General features: G+C 34.9%; 2 protein-coding genes and 1 long non-coding RNA gene across 3 annotated transcripts in view; 1 reads left to right on the top strand and 2 right to left on the bottom strand.

Moving 5' to 3' along the window:
- LOC105173529 (probable plastidic glucose transporter 2) lies at positions 895-9732 on the bottom strand. The gene is made up of 14 exons (XM_011095307.2): positions 9411-9732; positions 8784-8911; positions 8299-8410; positions 8143-8210; positions 7931-8063; positions 5538-5637; positions 5331-5443; positions 5113-5206; positions 4307-4460; positions 3994-4137; positions 3777-3850; positions 3000-3088; positions 1397-1511; positions 895-1281 (listed from the first exon to the last, which is right to left on the bottom strand). The coding sequence occupies exons 2-14, from the start codon at positions 8875-8877 to the stop codon at positions 1093-1095; spliced, it is 1479 nt and encodes a 492-aa protein (XP_011093609.1). The 5' UTR covers positions 8878-8911; positions 9411-9732; the 3' UTR covers positions 895-1092.
- On the top strand, positions 11050-12734 carry LOC110012940. The gene is made up of 4 exons (XR_002288102.1): positions 11050-11489; positions 11542-11762; positions 12495-12566; positions 12634-12734. It is a non-coding gene; the product is annotated as an uncharacterized LOC110012940 (long non-coding RNA).
- The window catches only part of LOC105173528 (protein tesmin/TSO1-like CXC 5), a 12951-nt gene continuing 5372 nt past the window's right edge, over positions 12376-19954 (bottom strand). The window contains exons 5-8 of the mRNA XM_011095304.2: positions 17646-17749; positions 17477-17571; positions 13987-14403; positions 12376-12840 (exon numbers count right to left, since the gene is read on the bottom strand). Coding sequence (XP_011093606.1) covers positions 12590-12840; positions 13987-14403; positions 17477-17571; positions 17646-17749 — 867 coding nt within the window. The 3' untranslated portion in view covers positions 12376-12589. The remainder of the gene's footprint in view (positions 12841-13986; positions 14404-17476; positions 17572-17645; positions 17750-19954) is intronic.

Here is a 19954-nt window from a genome sequence, read left to right as displayed (position 1 = left end):
TTATCATGACAAAAAATAATTTTTATAGCGAAAAGTCTAAAGTTTTGCTTTGATTTGTGTTTAATCATGAATAATAATATTTTTTTCTTGAACACATGATTAATAATAATTATTTACCATAATTTTGATTCATAGGTAATAAAAACTTTTCATCTAGCATATGTTTATACTTATATGTACTTATATTATAAAAAACTAAATATTTAGAAAATAAAATAAATATATATAGACTATGCGCAATACTGCCTCTTGTTAGTATACTTAAATAATATAGACTGTCAAACTTGTATGCCCCCTACCGATAAAAATTGTTCATAAAGTTGTCGCTATAGATAGTTAATGACACATTTATAATATCAATACAAATATAGTAACAATAAGTGATTGTTGTCATTATACGTGTGTCGCTAATTATTTATAATTATAATTTAATGCATAATATTTTATCACTAATTTTTGCTAATTATAATTTTAACAAAATAACTATCACTATTAAAATTTTGAAATTCATTAGTGTGACAACATAAAAAATTATATTAAAAAATTATTACTAGATTTTTGTTGCTAATTTTCTATGTTATTGTTGTGATACTTGATGCTACCAAATGTTACAATTAGGAGGGTGTTGGTGGAATTTGTGTAAAAATTCTTACTAAATATCAAAATTAAAATTGAATAAATTTATTAGGAGTAGGCAAAGCAAATGTTACGAGGAGTATATTAGTCAATAAAAATATATTAATTTATAATCCAAAAAGATATTGTAATCAGTTCATTGGATGACCTAAGCAGAATGAGTTTGTTGTCAGACCAACATTAAAATTAAGGAATAAATTGTAATTTTTAAACAATAAAGAGATATTTGTAATTATGTCAAATATAAACGAAGGTTACTATAAATCGTCCGAAACTATGTCTGCAAGAACCAAAATGCGTTTAACACTTGATACGCTTTCCTATACCACACTCATCCATCAAGATCATGTAAATTTCAGCTAAATCAAAACACTGATAGATCATGGAACGAGAAGCTGCATCCATCATGTCTCCTCTTCTGAATGATGAACAGATGCAGACTTTCTGGGATTCAAGTCAAAACGGAGACTGAGGAAGTAGAGCGATCTCGATTTCCTGAAGTGATTTTCCCTTGGTTTCCAGCACGTTTCGCTTTACAAACACCACTGCCAACAAGCAGAATGCACCAAACGTCGAGTACAACGGACCAGGCCCCATTACGTCGAGCAAACGCAGGAACAACAAGCCGACGAAGAAGTTCAGCACCTGAAAAGAGAGCAGAGATTCGATAAGATATGAATGCTGCAACCAGTTTTAGCTGTTATCCTTTACGGGATGGCTGAAGACGAAGCTAGTTTCTGTTAGTGTTACGATCAATTACCCAATGCACTGCCATAGAAACTGCCATGGCTTTAGCTCTTATTCGGCTGGGAAAGATTTCTGGGAGTAAAAGACCAGGGACCGGACCAGCTCCGACAGCATACATTAAGACAAACCTGCACAGACATATCCAGCATCATCACTGGATTGTAGTCTACACCATGTTTAAGTACACTTTCCTTACTCTAATAGTCAATGTACATAATTATGAATACTCCTCGTTACTTTGTCCTTATTTTTTTTTTTTCAAATATTAAAAATTCAAATGAGGTGCATGAAAAACTTCAAAAATTGTAAAAAGAATTATCCACTTAAGCTATAAAAACAAAAATTCAGAATCATAATTTATAATCCACGAGGGCGCTTTCTGAATTCACCATAAAAAAAATGAATGAAAACTTACCTAACATTGAGAATTGGCTTGACGATCGTTAAAATCAAGAGTATTGGTAATTTTTCAAACAATAAAGAAGTATTTATAATTATGTCAAACTTTAAAGTAGCTCGTTAGTTTACCTTAAAACATAACTAAATGTTGTTAATGCTCAAATTTCAGTCTGCTTCACTCCACGAGCAAGTTTGTTGAATTCAATAGTAAGTTTATAAGAGGGTTATGTAATATACATATAAAGTTAGGAATGTGTAATTTGATAAAATATTATTTTTGAATTATAATTATTAGATAAAAAAAGAGTAAATTACGACAACCTCTTTTAAGATTTGGTATACGAATACCCCCTGGTTGTTTAAAAAATAATACAAATACTCCCTACTTTTAACGATCGTCTAACAATTAATCCAATCAGTTAGGTTTTCATCCATTTTTTTATAGAGAACTGACCAAAATGCCCTTGTAGATTAAAAATTATAAATTTTGATTATTTTTTTTAAAACTTTCTAATCTTTTTTTATGGACTAAGCGGATAATTTTTTTATAATTTTTAAAAATTTTCCATCCACCCCACTTTATTTTTTAATAACTTTAATTTCTTTAAAAAAATAAAAAATATTGTAAGCGCAAATTTGACAATTTCAAACCTCTATACAAGGATTACATAATTTCATCAAATATTAGGGGGTATTTGTAATTTTTAAACAATAAAGAGGTATTCATAATTATGTCAAACCTCAGAGGAGGTCGTTGTAATTTACCCTAAGAAAAAGTACAAAAATATTACTAGAGGAACGTTGAATGATGTGCGAAAATAAAATATAATATTTTTCTGCTGACATCAAATCCTAATTAAAGAAAGTCAAAGTCGATTGTAAGCGGAGAATTTTCATAAATTAGATATACTATGTACAGCTGTCTCTTTCATCCCGACACCCTAATCCCTCAAAAGGTTCCCTGGGAATCTGTCAAGCATTGTTCTGTATTTGGGTTGCTAATTTACTGTACTTCATCATCAACCGAATCACAATTTGCGACCCAGGATTCTATTTTATCATCAAAACAGATATTTGATTTACTTGCAAGATTTCGTAGCTAATTTACTGTATAGACATTGATTACTTGCAAGATTTCGTAGAATCGCCAAACAGACCTGGATGTGCAATCTATATAATGCCAAGCTGAAGAGAAAAGAGCCAGAATTAACACTTACAGCAGCATTCCACCAACAGATAGATAAAAAGCAGTAGAATTTGAAGCAGACAAAGCTGTCGCGAGAACTTGAAGAACCGTAGACACAGCCTGATGAGAATAGTAGCAACAAGTGTACAGTCAGGTATTCATAAAGTGCAAACGTTTGAGGCATGCAAGTGTTCTGATATTGAGGAATAGCACTGTCAAATATAGAAAAGAAGAACATGCCACAAGGCAGATACAGTACTATGAGATAAGCACTGGTCTGTGCAAATCATGCAAGTGCAACAAATTAGATATTGTATGCTTAGGTCGCAGGAATGGAGCAAACCAAATGAGAAGCATGCACCGTGCATCCGAAGAGGATATATGTACTCTGTGCTACCTCCGTCGGCCCATGATAAATTAGAATCCGATAGAGCAAGTTATCTCTTTCGGTCCTTGTAATGAGCTTTTTTATTTCCTATGAAGGTCTATTGGAGGATGATTAAACATGTGATATATTAATGGAAAAGAAAAGAGAGACAAGAAAATTTGCGATTTAAGTGGCAAGAAACGGGTACTGAGTTCGAAGACAAGGACATGTGACGAGGGGCAGTAGGTTGAGTGTGGGTACAGCTGCAAGTCGGGGTGGAAAAGGAACAAGAAAAGGTTTAATTACAGAAGAGAGAGAGAGAGAGTACAAGGAAGGAGTTGAAGAGCGGATGGGGTGGAGTAGAGGTACTAAAAGTTCCTTGAAGCACACAGCTACATATCTTAAGTTTAAAACTTCAACGAAGCACTATTAGTTGTCTACCATGCCAAAGAAGCTGCAGAGGAGAAGGGCCTTCCTTCCTAGTTTGTCCATCAATGCCAATGCGATAGTAGAACCTGTATACGATTATGCGTCAATATAGAAGATAAACAAGGAAGATACTCTAAAGCCCAGATCATGAAATGCCTGAGGAGAATATAGTGAAACTGGAAACGCCAAAGGAGAAACAATAAGATGAAGACCTGAAATGACTGCTTACCTATGAAATTAGCAATTCCTACGGAAATATTTGCCAGGTTCGAGAAGACTCCAGCACGTCTAAATACAGTTGACGAGAAACAAAATACAGCATTTATTCCAGAAAGCTGTTGCAGAGCAAATAGGGTTGATCCAATAAACACAACTGCAAAAGAACGGAGTCGAATGACAAAGCTTTTGGGTGAAGGTAAAAAGCTTTATAGAGACAGCAGTAGTATAAATTAGGGCAGGAACAGGAGGAACCAGTAGAAAGAAGACTACCAAATATACCCTAGAAAATCATTGTATAAGAATCGGAAGCTCAGTATATATACCTCTCGAATGCCGTCCACAAAGCAATTCTATGAGCTTTATGGTATTAGCTTCATCTCCTCTGTCCCTATTTGACAGCTCTAGCATTACAGCTTTGGCTTGTGAAGCTCCAAGAAGCTTCTCAAGTACAGCTTCAGCTTCAACATTTCTTCCTTGCTACCGGATTATTGGAAGAGAAAAAATGTTTAGTCAAATTGTGTATTCCCCATGATATAAAATGATGGAAGCAACTTAATCCAAAATAGCCTAGTTTATATCATGTCATATTCAAGATCAGGCACATCTTTTTGATGACTTTGCTAGTTTACTGAACGAAGCAGTAATCATTTTGCTAGGTTACTATGGAAGTCCAGTTTTAATGAAGCTGGGGGCGCATGGTAACTTGCAAAGTGCAGTGTGCTTAGTAGAAACATCAAGTAGATGAGCTTCTCAAAGACACAATACAACCAATGAAAAAATGAGTGCCAAACTGGCGGGGATGAAAAAGGTGTATCAAGTTCATCGGGAGAACATAGTAGGGAACCAACAGAGTTCACTCAATTCGAGGACTTGATCAAGACACACTGATGCGAGCACCCCAGCTTCCCACATATATGCAGCAAACAGACATAAAGGTGCATAGATGGTTGATAGATCAACACATTTGCAAGAAAGTAACAATAAGCACTTGAATAAGTAGAAGAAGGGAAAAGGTTAAGTTTAGTTGTATAAAATCCCCAGAGATGAATTCCATTCAACAAAATAGGACCAAGAGAAAGAAAGTCAGGATAATCAAATTAGAATACAAAACACATAAAGAATCTAAAACCTTGTATAGCCAGTGTGGAGATTCAGCACAAAACGTCATTAAAAGAGCTAGCATTGAAGCTGGAATTGTAGATATCCAAAAGCAGATGCGCCACCTGAGAAAGCACATGTTCAAGAGCACATAGATAAGCTGTGACTTAGACCGCCTCTTTTCCTTTCCCCAAATAAACATAATAATCCATCAGGTTGCCAGTACAAATCTCAGTTAATTAGATTTACCAGCCAAAGATACTCCTGACAGGAATCCCAATCAGTAGAGCGCCCATCAGCCCAAAACAACTAGCTATCTGAATAAAGCTCCCGTATGTGCCCCTCACATGCGCAGGAGATATCTACTTGAAACACAAAAGGATGAGGTAGACAAGAGTCAGTCCTCCTGTTTTACAGAGTATGTCTGACTGCAGTACAAAACGGAAGTTGCTCTACCTCTGTCACATAAAGAGATGCAACTGGGGGGCCCACACCCAAACCAGTACCAACTAAAAACCTCCCCAAAAGCATTCCTGTCAAACTTTTAGCCGTTGCACTGGAAAATACAGGTAGTAGAACCTCTTTCAAAGTTAAAGACAAACATGAAAAGCTAGAATCACTATAAATAATCTATTCACTATTACATAAAATTGCATGCAATTGTAAGTTTGTATGGAAAAGATCAAAATACAAACCAAACTGAAAGAGTGCACTGAAAAAGTGACAATATATATAGACCGTGAAAGAGTAGTTTATACTTTTGAAATGAAATGAGTTTGAGTTCAGTAATTCCCATATACTAAATATTGATGGATGCTACTAAATTTGAAAAATTAACAAATTTAACGGCAGAGTACTTATTGAGAAGCAAAGGCTACTAATCTACAGATATTCATCTACTGATTGTTTTCTCGATTGAACGACTATAATTGAGCTTCACCTTCTATTGGATTTTAGCTTTGTATTAATCTGCCACCCTCCATTTCTTCTTATCTTCTCCCACCAACACTGCCACCAATTCCACTAATACCAATGTCCACTAACACCCAAGAAAAAACTTAATGATCATGACAGTCAATCATACAAAAATAACTACCACCACCACCATAAGTGTATCACCAACTCAGAACATTGCTGATCGACCACATTGAAGTATCGAATAAAACCACCAGATTTTAGGTGGAGATACATTTGAAAGAAATATTGGATAACATTTTCCTTTCTCAAGCAAGCTCATCAAACTCAGAGCATCCAGCTTTAAGCAACTAGCACTTTTCTGCAATTGACTTTTTCTGTTAGTACCGGAATTTAACTAGAACAAATTTGACATGTATCATCAACAAATGAAGAGAAATAAGTGCCATCCTGAGCTGAACTCTTAACAGAGTGTCAAGTTTTAGCTTCGGGCAATAGGTTTTATTTGGGTATCTTATGGAATTACTGAATCATCGGGTTCTCTGCATTAACTGAAGTTGATTTTAGGTTGATCCACTATGTAAGCCATTATATCAGTGGATATAAAGTTATGTCTAGCTGTATATGTGTTTCGAGGGAGAGAAGTTGTTCGAAGTGTGCTTATTAGTTTTATAAGTGGTTTATCGTCAATAACTAAAAAGGAGGTGTAACAAATGTTCTGTTATGCAGAAAATCAACTACTATTTCTTTTACATGCCAATGTACACATTGGCTTTCAATCTCGAAAACTATAAAGGCCCCCACAGTCGAAATAAATTCCAAAAGCATCTAGAAGTGGAGAAGTACTGACATACAACAATAAATGTTTTATACTACAGGGTTGAATTGCCATCAATATTAACAAAAGCTTTTTGAGTCTATCAAATATGATATAGACCCAGCTAGTACATGATAAACACAATGCCTTCAAGAGGTTTATGAAACTTAATGTGGCAAAAGGATCTTGTGCGTGTGCGCATGACAGAGAGAGAGAGACAGAGACTACTTATTCAAAACAAATATTATCAATTTGATCCACACCAGGCATACAGCTTGTCCTAGCATTAAGATTGAACATTTCAGGTTTTATTTGAGGCCTTTTTCTGTTTAGGAAATTAGGAAGTTTCCTAGATAGATCAATGTGCATATAGAAGCTTGACAAAAGATCGAAAGGATATCATCATTTTTAAAGCATATATCTGATGCGAGTTTCCTAGAACAACATCATAGGACACTAGAGGTAAGATTACGACACGAGTTATGACTATGTTGTTGACTGCATCTACATGGAGCGGTCTATCAGCACAAAATCAACAAGATTAAAAGAGCTATCAGTCAGATTCCCAACTTTACATAACTCCGATTACACCACCAACCGAAAGGGTAGATACCTAAAGGTCTATTTAGGCACTAAGTTTTTACCCTATTTGGCGCATTCTCACGCCCCAAAGTATAGCATAGCTGATGGCAAGTACCACTGACAAACACCTTATCCGTGTACTGATGAATTTGCGGCTTCATGTTATCATGCTCTCAGACTGCAGTTGCATGAGCATGTCAAGTTCCATGTGCAGGAGTGAAGTGTAGTATTATACACTGTTTAAAGCCAAAGAAGGTCATACATTTGAAATATTTGCAAAGTTTGGTATTTTACTGTTAGATGGATTATGAAAAGAATAGTGCAAGACATGTGATGTCCAGAAGAGTTAAGATAAAAACCAGCATAATGTAGAATAGAAAGGCCACGAGCAACATCGTATTACGACTGGTCATTCCATGCGAAAAATAAGTAAAAAGCCACAAACAACCACCACTATCCCCTCTTTGATACACAAAGTAGAAAAGGAAATGTATGCAGTAAACGAAATATTATGAGGTAAAAGATTTCTCAGTACCATATCGAAGCACCCATGACCATAGGCAAAGCACACAACTGAAAAGCCCTACGACGCCCAACTTCATCAGCAATCCAACCACTGAACAGGCATCCAACAAAAGCACCGGCAAGACAAGTACTAACCACGGAGCCTGTATATTAGAATATTAACATCAAACATCAAATTTATAGGATACATTATTGACAAAGTAGTCGAGTTATATGACTCACCTTCTTGCAGGGTATTTCCATGAAAGCCAAGATCAACAGAAATTGTTTCAAGTGGTTCATTAACAACTCTGAGGAGAAAGAACAGATTTCAGTTCAAGAAATTGGAGATATCAGAAAAATAAAGAATAATACCATAAAAAAAGTTCAAGAACCTACCCAAGATGATAGCCAAATAAGAACGGAACTATAGTAGCCACAAGTACATGCGGTAAGGAAAGCTTCCAAGTTGGACTTGAAGTATCTCGTCCCAAACTACTTTGTAAAAGATCTGAATAATATCAACAATCCAAGCACTAATCAGTAATTTTTACAGAATAATCAAAATAATGAGTTGACATTTCATATGGCACATCCATAAAAGAACACATTCTTCAAAATACTTGATCAATCGTATAGTTAAACTTAAATGAAAAGATGTGGAACAATTTGCATGGAGAAGGAGATCATGATACAAATCCATACAGCATTCTACGTTATTAACATGTGATCAGGGAAAAAGCTCAGAAACGCCATCAGACAAAATGTGGGAGGCTAAAGTTCTCAGCATCAGCACAAATGCATGCACACTTTTACTCAGTCTCTGAACTACAAAACTTCAGGGTGGTCACCAAAACTAAAAGGTTATATGATTTAAAATGTACCTGCATTATCTTCAATATCATTAGAGCTAATGTAGGCCCTTGGTACCATTGCTCGTTTATGCACTGAAAAAGATCTGCGTAAGTCACTGAACATTCCGACCACTCCTTCCCTTCTTCCGAAATTGCAACTGGAAAAGAAGTTATATCAACAGTATCAGCGTCAGAATTCCATACCATTGCTAGATCACACTCTAAAATTCGTTTCAATTTTTCCAATTTCATAATCACCTTTTTCCACATCTACTTCACAAGATTGAGTTCAGTAACTCAAATGCCAATGAAATGAGGGAAAAAAGAAAAGATTAATTAGCCTCTGTTTTTCCCTTCCTTTTGCTCTGTTTGGGTGGAGGCCCACAAAACTTAAGTTCAACTTCAATCAAGACTTGTTTTGAAGTCGCACATTTTGGCCTGAAAAATGTGAATGGATTTCTACAATTCTACTATATGTTCAATCTGATTCTTATTTTTAAAGAAAAGGAAAAGAAAATAGGTGAAAAGAACAAGAAAACATGGAAGCCTGTAAACTAAAAGCAAAAGGAAATCAAATACTAATGTGAATCCACACAGATGCCTAAGCATTCAGCAATCAAATTCCAAGAATGCACAAAAACTGAAAACCCATAACACCTGATCAACCTACACGCCGATTCTCCAACCACCTTGAACTGAAAACAAACGCAACTACTCAGAGGATCATTTGCTCGTTGGCAAGGGCTGACTTATGCGGGGCGGGGTTCTCTTGTTTTGCTTCCCTTCTTCTGAAAGACTGGCTTCCAATGTGAACGAAGAGAGGTGTAGCCAGACAAACCATTGATATGGGCTGTACAAAAGCCAGGTGCATAAACAAATTTGTAGAATTTGAACGAATTCTTGAGATTCTGCCTTTATAACACCCACATTATTACATACACTATATTCTTTTCTGAACCATAGCATAAGATTAAAACAACGTAAGCTGTCAGACGAGGATCCTGTGTGTGCTACCCTGTGATTCTGTAGTAATCTGGTTGGCGTAATTGAAACAGAACCGGGCGCGGCAGATTGTGACACGTTTCATATCTTAAATTTTCAATAAATTACTGAAATGTGACATAATTATAAACAAATATTTTTTTAAATGAAAATTATGCAGTAGAAATTACTATTTTACTTTTGTTTGATATTTAGTAGGAATAATTACACTCCTATCTCCTGAGATTTGTATAATTATACGTAAATTCTCTGTGATTTGAAAAATTATGTACAATACCCCTAAAATTTACTTTTGTATAGCAAATAGGTCATTCGTTAGTCAAAATTTATTGAGTATAATCGATATCAACAAAAGAACTTAATGAAATTTGATATAACATCGACTGACTTATTATTGTATTATTATAGGTCAAATAAAATTTTTGTAACAAAACTACCTAAATACACCTCAGCACATGTATTAACGTGTAAAAATGTATAAGGATAATTGGGTCATAAAAAAAACTATTTCACTTGTAATAAATAAGTAATAAGTTAATTGATGATAAATATGAATTTTTATCCTTTTTTTTTTTGTTAATATCATCAAATTCGATGAATTTTAACTAATGGATAGACTTATTATTAAACAGAAACAAACCTCAAGATACTATACGTAATTTTTTAAATCATAAAAAGTTATATATAATTATACCAAATTTTAGAGGAGGGGAGTGTAATTAAACCTATTTAGTATTTGAAAAAATATAAAAGAGTCTTATAGTGGATAAACTAAATAATTCATCAACATACTAGTCTATAAAAATATTCTAAAGAATTATAAATATATATATATATATATATATACAAAACTATAATTCGTGATCCAACATAATATTTTAAACGATTCATTATAAAAATTAGATGAAAATATACTAAATGCTAATGAAATGGACTTGCTCTTAGATAAACGATGAAATTATAGGGTACTTTTAATTTTTTAAATAATGAGAGGATATTTAAGACTATGACTTCCACATGTAAAGTAAGATCATTTTCTTCATGTAGATTTATGCGGATTTTAGTCAAAAGAAAAACATATCAAAATATACTAGGAGGACATTGGTGCTTTATTTAGTGAAGATTATATAAAGATAATCTTTACTCTTATATACTGAAAAGCAAAATTATAAAATTAGTCCTATAAGCACAAGAGTGGTAAAATTGGTTCCATAACTATGGAATTTATAATTTTAGTCCTTTACATTTTAAATTTATAGTAATTTTAATCTTTCCGGCCAAAAGTGGCCAGAAATTAACAAGTCTAATTGGGTTTAGGATTTGTACATCCATATAGACCTCATTTACATAATCAACATCTTATGTGGATACTGACGTGGCAAATAAAGAAGAAATTGGGGGAATTCAACCTATGTCATAGGATGTTGACGTGGCAAATAAAGAAGAAATCCGGGGAATTCAACCTATGAAGAGGTCATGACGTGGAGGGTGTCGTTGATAGAAACTGATCGAATCGATGTGTGCGCCTTTGGGGAGGCAAAGACAGGGGTGGTGGTCCATCGGTGAAATGATCGCTAGCAGCCGAGATATGAAGGAAAAAAAGTGGAGCGGCGAAAAAGTGGCTGAAATGAAAGTAGAGATAGCTGGTCGAATGGTAGACAAAAATGAATGGGTTTGGGTGCGAACGACTCGCCAGAGAGCATTTGATTTGTGGTGGTCTTGAACAGTAGCTAGGTCAGACCGCAGCGAATTGAGAAGAAAGAGAACAAATCGGTCTTGAACCTAGGTCAGACCGCAGCGAATTGAGAAGAAAGAGAACAAATCTAGGTTGAGGGTAGCGGTGATGAGAGGCGGAAAAGGGAAGGGGTTGAGCGTGGGCGAGGGAGGGGGCTGGGCTGGAGGAGGCGAGGGTGAGACTGAGGGCTAGCGGCAATGGGAGGTGTGGGAGAGAGGAGACTAGGCAGCGGTGAAGGCGGTGCAGGTAGGGTGTTGCGCAACGACAAGAGGGTGAGGTTTGCTATTGTGGTTCTTTTTCTTTTTTTTTTTTTTTTTTTATGTCAACATCTTTGAGAATGCCACGTATTTAATTCAAACCCAATTAGCAGTCGGAACCTAAGGCTCAATTTATCTGGCTAAAATCTGATATTTTTTATTGGCATGATTAAAATTGTCAATAAATTAAATCTTACAAAATTAAAATCATCAGTTCAATATTTAAGAGACTAATTTTGCCACACCTTTACATACAGGACCAATTTTACAATTTTGCCTACTTGAAAATTAGTCAGAAATACATATTTTACACACATATATATATATATATATTATATTAAAATAACATTTACCAAAATACGAGTTCTATATTCTTGACCCAAACGGAGGAAAAATAAATCACCAATACAGTTCCAATTCAAAACCCCCACCCCCTTTTTTTCTTTTTCTTTTTTTTTTTTTAAGAAAAGAACTATATAACTCAGTGAAAGCAGAGAAACCAAAGCCAATTGCTAACTCCTCCCCGAAACAATAACCTTCGGAGTAAAGGGCCAACAGAACGAGCTCCTATCAGATTAGTACCTCCGTGAAACAATCACAATAAACTCATGCTGTCCTAAGTAAGTTGCACATAAATTGTTCAGTATATGGAAAAAAAAAATTAAATCTTAATAATTAATATTATCAATGATAAGATAAAGTTCCTATCAGATTTAAAAGAGTTCTAACAATTGCCTCTATGTGTAGTGTTTGCTGCAACATTGAAGAAAAGCCAGATCTACATTGGCCTAAATTACAGAGATGTAGCAGCATATTTTGGTAAATGTCTACTCCTAACCGCCTTATAAGTCTCTTTCCCGTTTCGTTCTTACATCCCCATTTTCAGCAGGTGTGATTGCCCTGATAGAGGGGATATTATGCACAGCAGAAGCCGTTTGAGTAACTATTGCAGAAGTCCTCTGTCGATGAATGGTGACACCATTGCTGATGAGCTGTTGATTTCTAGTTTCAGTTCTCACATTTGAAGTGTCGTTGCTGGTTAGATCTTTTTCGTTAGCTGATACTGTTCGTGCCAATGAAGAATATTTTGTTTCTGCAGGAAGGAATAGATGGGTTAGTAGCTCTCTGAAGATAACAAATGTATTCATTCTTCCATTTAGAATTACAAGAATAAGAACATTAAAATCCCTTGAACAAGTGTAAAATTTTGATGTAAAAATACAGATTATGCCTGATCAGTATAGTCAGGGTATATCCAAGACATAATTCAGCATGAACAGATGAGGGGGCAACCCAGAGCAAGCAAATGCACAATAACGTGAAATGACTTGTCTTAATAATCGTTTAATTTTATAATTGTTGTCCCCACAGATATATATCAAAAACTGATTGCCGCATAAAATAATCATTCTGCAACTGTTCCTCCTTTTTTATGTTGGAAGGTGAGAAGCTTAGCCTGAATAGATTAGCAGAAAAACAGAAGGGCTCATGGATGCATCATTTAGAGCTTAGGCCCTCAGAAATCCCGAGCTTTTCTTTTGGTCAGACCGTACTGAGCACCTAAAAATCTAAGATTAATCTTGGAATACCCATACTTCATCATCAAAGGCAAGCAAAAAGCATCAAAGAAATTCTTAGTTCTAATACCTGCACAACAGTATAAAGAGATGGCAACCTCTATGTTAATCTTGTTTTTCTTCTACCCATCCCTAGCAACATCCCTTCTCTGTTGGGCTTATGGAAACATATATATGGGGCCATGGATATACACAGTAAAATACCTGTTGTAACCTTATCAAATGTTGATAAGAAAGTGGAAGCCTTATTTTAACCCCCAAATGTCATTACTTTTTCTAGCCCCGCTTACGATGCAAAACTAATGCACAAAACCAGTACATTCTAATTGGGGATGGCTTACAGGCAATCTAAAGCATCTTTCTATGGGTTTCTGAGGCAATGTCGTGAAGAAGCAAATTTTTATTTGCATAATAATAGAAAGGACAAGAATTGGACCCCACTATCACTATAGGTTTGTTCTGCATTAGTACAGAAACTCTCTGATGAAGCTGTTGGTGATTCTTGACTACGAAAATACAAACACAATAAACCTAATGCCTCCATTTTGTGTTTCTGCAATTGGAACTGTATGCTGTTAATGGCCTTCTCATGCTTCCAATCATGTGTCCATAAATTTGGAATAAGAACAACAAAAGGCAAAGTAGAGAGGATATAAACTTGCCTTTTATTTCTCCTAAAGTGATGAGCCTGTTAAGACAATCTCGGAACTTTGTTAAGACAATTCTTTCTTGTTCTGCATATGCTTCAGTCATTCCTTGCTCAAGCGGCAACTGGGAAGACAAGTTATTTTGAACCTCTAACCTATTAGGGGAAGCAGCAGTAGTGAACACTGTATCTTGTTCGTCGCACATTAGAGCTAAAGTACTGGGAGACATTGGCCGTCCTTTTGATACATCAGCTCCATCCGAACCAGACTCCTGAGGTCTAGTTTTCTCAGTCTGGTTTTCAAATGAAGGATAATGAGTCAGAGCACTCTCAGCTACAGACTGCTTCTGGCTTTGACACTCATCTTGAGTCGATGAAGCCAATGAGGTTTCTCTAGAATCTCCTGCTCGCTTTTGTGCTTCATTTCTCTCCTCTGAAAAAATTACACAAATTACAGGTTAGGTTCATATTACTCAGAGAGAACATAATACTTATATCAGTTAAGTCATCCACAGGATGGGGCTTAGCTTATGAATCTGGCCACAAGTTTCCAAGAGCAATCACTATCATTTCATAATAAAAATTACCACTTAAAGTGACACCCTAAAGTTTCTCTCGAAATCAATGACTCCAAATGATTACTATAATCTACATCTAGAACCGAACACTTGGATAAACATATAGGACATATAAAATTGTAAAGCACACATCGTGCAGTTTTACTTGTATGCTCTAGTAGTCTGAAAAAGGTGGTTGAATCACTAACCTGAAAATTTTATGTTATGTTGAAGACTGTTTTACCAGAAGATAAGAGAAAAAATCAGAAGGCATATTCTACATGTAGAGTAATCCAAACAACCCAATTAATCATATAGGTAAAAACTGCATAGTCAACATATCAGGAAAATAGGTGATTATTCATATCCACTTGATGCCACAACGCAATCATACAAGATGATGATCACGAAACATAATTCCAAGGATTTTTTATCTTAAGAAGTCATAGTCATAGAAACACTTGGATTAGATTCAATGATTCAGGTAGACTAGCATAACTGATGCAAGCTCAATTGGAATATCTCTTTCCATAAACAGTAGTGTGAGAACACTAGTGCATATGTTATGCTTGTTAGGAGACAAGCTCATAAAACTACCTCATCATAGAGTGGAATTATTAATTTGAATATGAAAATAACTACTATGCATGAAAAAACCTTGACTAGAAACAATCATGGTAGCCTCACATTAGATGTTTAAATTATGATGAATGCTCCCATTTAATGTGAAGTGATAAAGCATACTCGTAAAATGAGATTCGGGATAAGCATAGGCCTGTAAATATTGTGTTAAGGATTCTCAATTATCCAGTAAATGATCAGATGTCAGGTGTTATCTGAAAGTACAAAACTTGCAAAATCCTTGGCCAAGGTGGGATAATAATCACAAAATTAAGTCGTGAACTTTGAACGAGTATTAGTTATTGACTATTAGGTTTTGGGTTTATTCCATAACCTACATTCAATCAAATAGATGGTGGAAGGATGTTAAGGCATGTTAATTGTAACTGAAATGTTCACTCGATTTTCACTTGGGTTGGGACTATACTTTTATCACGGTTTGCCTTCAGCGATTCCTGTTTCTTTCAAAAAGAAAGGAGGATTCAGATGATTGGAGAAAAGTCAACCTCAAGTTATTGTAGTGTTCAAGTACTGAGACCCTCAATCCTTCGACTGTCATCATAGTTTGGTAGGAGAATTAGGACGACGGCTGCCACCTCTTTCCAGACATTATGAAGAAAATATAGGAGATTGATCTCAGCTTTTCTACTGAAGCATTTTTCAGATTGCCAATATCTGCTGGACCAAATTCAGAAAAGATTTATACTTTAGCTGAAAGATTTAATGTGTAGGCCTAGTTATACAATAGTTGTAATCTCAATAGCGTCTTCCATAACACATGAACTGGCTTCACAAACTCTAGCTTTATGATGTCTTCCTTGAAATTTTCAAATGCAGGAAAAACATTACAGTTCACAGGATTTGCATGATTCCCGATTCAACATGAGTACTTTTTTGGTTCTAGTTGCTTCTCCACTTTGATGCTGTGGATCATCTTGTACATGTTCAGTTCTTCTCTACTCCTTGTTCATCACTTATGCTAAATATTTGTTCCCAAAATAATCACAGAACAAGTGAAGTTTACATGTCTGAAGCAGCTGTTACAATAGATTTCCTGTACTTAGGTTCAATCTCAGCATCTGCCTCTGATTCTTTGAGAGGGAATATGCAATAAAATTTCCAGCTTCAGCTTTGTTCTTAGAAACCCAATCACCTTCTCATGGTTTTGCAATCATGAACAACCTTCTTGGACTTAATTTAGGTATTTCGTTCTTAGAGTTGATCGTGTGAGCTTCATAACTTTTGCCAAATTCTCAAATCCTTGACTCACACCAATCATTCATTCGTCTCATATAACATAAATAAGATTTAATCCACCTCCAAAAGGAGTTTGCTTCTACACTATTGTTCACTCGCAAGCGTTAATCTAAATTGTTTGTCAAAACAATGGCTAGTAAACTTTTCCATATGCTCTTCCACGCACATACTCTTTGACAGACAACAATAACTATTGGAATATGTTCCCCATATTGAAGTAGCCTCAACTAACATATTGACAAACATTCATGATTTGTTAATCCAAAAGATTCTTCGCTAATGAAGGTATGCAGATTATGTGAACATGAATCCATTTTTCATCCATACTGCAGCAAAATTTATGCAGGGCAACCTTGCTAGTCTATTTTAGCTTCTATTTGGAGGCCATGAACAATAATTCAGTGATCTAAAGCAATTTCAGTTGTTTATGGAATAGGGAAGGGTGCGGGCTTGTAGTGCATGGTGACTATGAGCGGAAAAGAATTGAAGTACTGAAAAATATATGAAGGAAACAATTCAATACAGGAGAAGGAAGACACCTAGGGTATCAATGCAGAACAAAAGCATGGGACTTGTATTCAACTGCATTAAGTAAACCAAGGGTTTACTTCTAAATATAGGTATATCATGCACTCAAACCACCCCCATACATGTCATACAGTTTAAGAAAGTCAATTTTATTTTCAAATCCTTGGCCCAGTTCCAAATATAAAATGAACAATCAATTCACTACCTAACTTTTTACCAAATGATAATGGTCCATTTTGGTATTTGAACAAAGCAGCATTGCAAAAATGGCTGGGATACTTGAATGAGATGTCAAAAAGGAAAAGGTGCAGGATGACATGAGATGGAGTGAGAACAAAGATGCTTATATCTTCTGTTTAGGCTATTGATATTATATAGGAATTTTCAAATGACTGGGAAGCACAACCAATCATATATATAGCAACACTGGGGTTGAAGACCAATATGTCAGATATGATATATAACAACACCTGAGTGGAAGATGAAGATATCAGATTATTTAGATATGACCAAATTTGTGAATCTTTACAAACTCAGCTGTACCTGCAAGCATCTTCGCAGCTTCTCCTGAATACACCACAAGCACTGAGCAGAGTTCCTTTAAGTCCTGGGGCTGGATGATGTCAGCTAACAGAGACCTTTAAATGCAATTCATTATTAGCTGTCTGAAAAAGTACAAAAGAATGATTCTTTAAAGAAAATGGCTATATACCTATAGGTAAATTTTGAAGGCCCCAACCCGGACGCATTACCAGACCGAGCGACAGGAATTGAAGATGATGAAGAGGAAGGCAAAGAAGCCTTAATATGGTTAGGCTGTTAACGGTTTACACAAATTCCAAAGTCAAAATCAATCACTAAATTATTTTCTTCAGCCATTGAGATACAAAAAGAAATATGGATAATGACAGAAAAAAAGAAGTAAACCTGATCAAGCAAAATCTAAAAAATAAGCTAACTCCTTCATCTAAAGTTCCAACTATTCAACTTGCAGATGCAAGTATTGATTAGTGCACATTTGTTTGTTGTCGCCAAGATATGGTTGAAAGCTAACTAATGGGAACATCAATCTAGCTTCATGAGCAAAGCATATGGTGCAAGCTTGAACACAGGAATCTCTAAGTAAAAATCAGAAACTAAACTGCTCCTTCAGCAGTTGAGATACAAAAAGAATATTGATAATATATAAGATGTAGTAAACGGTAAACCTGATAACGCAAATAAGTTAACTCCTTTATCTACATTCCAACAATTCAATTTGAAGATGCAAGTCTTAATTTAATCCACATTTGTTACTAGTCACCACAATGTGGTAGAAATTATCCCCAAATAATGATTATTACCAGCTAAATTGTGGGAATTGAACCAAGCTTTGCGAGCAGAGAAGAGTGGCAAGCTTGTAACCTCTGAGTTTGAACTTTCATGGGACTCAGCCTCAGATTCAATAAAACCTTACGGTATTATTATGTTCAAATTCGGACCACTAACGTCTAAGAGCCTCATGTCCAAGTGTTTGCAATCTCAAAAAAATTAAAGCCATCCTTCTCTTTGATGGAGACATAAATATATTAGTAATCATGCTACACAAAACCCCCTGTATGCCCAATTTATTGCTCTCATTTTCTTTTTGGATATCACAAAACCAAATTTCATTACCTGAATGAATTTATCCAGAACTATTCTCTTAAATAAAGTATGAGGTTCTAACTATTCACTAATTTCACAAGCAAGATTGTAAAAGAATACAAAATATACACTTCTTAACAATTATCGAAAAAACTCTTGGTTGGTCAAACTATACTAACTATTTTGGCACCCAAGAAGTAAGTATCACCGTTACTGCCAAATAAGATACTTAGTCACAAGAATCTTTGTGTATTTTCCAGATAACCTCTCTTTGTAGCATAATAAGCAAGACACTTGAGTTGTAGTTTCCCTATTTAGCCTTATAATTAAGATCAAATTTCAAACATATGGTATTGAATTATATTGTTTTAATTCATACTTCATTATCGTTAACTCCAAGGTTTTGTTTGCATATCTGCCCTGATCAATTTTGACCCATTTTCTGTGGTCAATGAAACAATAACTTGCTGTTGTGTGAAGCATTGTTTTCGCTGTTTGATTTTGCAATTCTGAATTAGTTGGAAATCAATATATTTGAAGTAAGATAATTCCGGGCTTAATTTTTGGGGGAACATACAAAACTGTGTAAAACATATCATGCATAATTAGAGGGATATTTTATACTTGCGTGTTACCATTACATTCGACTTAGAGGGAAAACTGTACACACACACATATATAAGAAATGATTGAAGAGAGCCGTGAAGAAAATAAAAGCGAATAGAATCTTATTTTTGTCCACTTCTGAAATACCCAAACTTGAAAAAAAAATATAATGATAACCAAATAAGTGGAATTTTTTTACTCAATTGGTAGTTGAGTTAAAATGTACAAAAAGAAACAAAGATTGTCCAACTATTTATGCTATTTGCATTGAACAACGCACTATACTTTATTTCTCCCTGAAGAGCACATATTTCGTATCTTTGATCTATCAAGTGGCTTCTTCTTTACCCAAAACTTTCACTTATCTCTTCTTCCCTCATTGATTTCTCATCAACCTCTTCTTTTTTCTCTTTCCAGCACACTTACTTTGGTTTATCCAATTACAATGACATATGTTTATAACTTTTTTCAGTATTAATAAAAAATTCAGACAAATATGTAAAATGAAAAGTTACAACAAAAAAAATAAACAACTAAAGGTTTTATGATGCTTTTAACTAATTATTCACAGGAACCAGTATGCCACACACCACCTGAATATAGGAAATCAATCATTTGTCACTAAACAATATATTTCTATGAGAAATATGCAAATTTTCTTAAGATCACATTTATAAGTTCTTATTTTTATAAAAATCTGTTAACTTCTTCTTGAGCAAACTTATCCTGATCCAGACTGAACTTTATGAACTTCAAGCTTGTCAAATTTTAAGTGGATTTGCTTCCTAA

This window comes from Sesamum indicum, linkage group LG11, assembly GCF_000512975.1.
Source record: "Sesamum indicum cultivar Zhongzhi No. 13 linkage group LG11, S_indicum_v1.0, whole genome shotgun sequence".
In the NCBI taxonomy this organism is placed as follows: Eukaryota; Viridiplantae; Streptophyta; class Magnoliopsida; order Lamiales; family Pedaliaceae; genus Sesamum; species Sesamum indicum.
The sequence above is the reverse complement of the archived record's forward strand: the minus strand, read 5'-3'. Positions and strand labels throughout refer to the sequence as shown.

Bases quoted from the DNA above. Each gene is read 5' to 3' on its own strand.
- LOC105173529 (XM_011095307.2), bottom strand. From the start codon at position 8,877: ATGTTCAGTGACTTACGCAGATCTTTTTCAGTGCATAAACGAGCAATG. The intron at 8,064-8,142 runs GTGAGTCATATA...TCTAATATACAG, and splicing joins TGGAAATACCCTGCAAGAAG to GCTCCGTGGTTAGTACTTGT. The intron at 1,282-1,396 runs GTAATTGATCGT...CTCTCTTTTCAG, and splicing joins TTTCTATGGCAGTGCATTGG to GTGCTGAACTTCTTCGTCGG.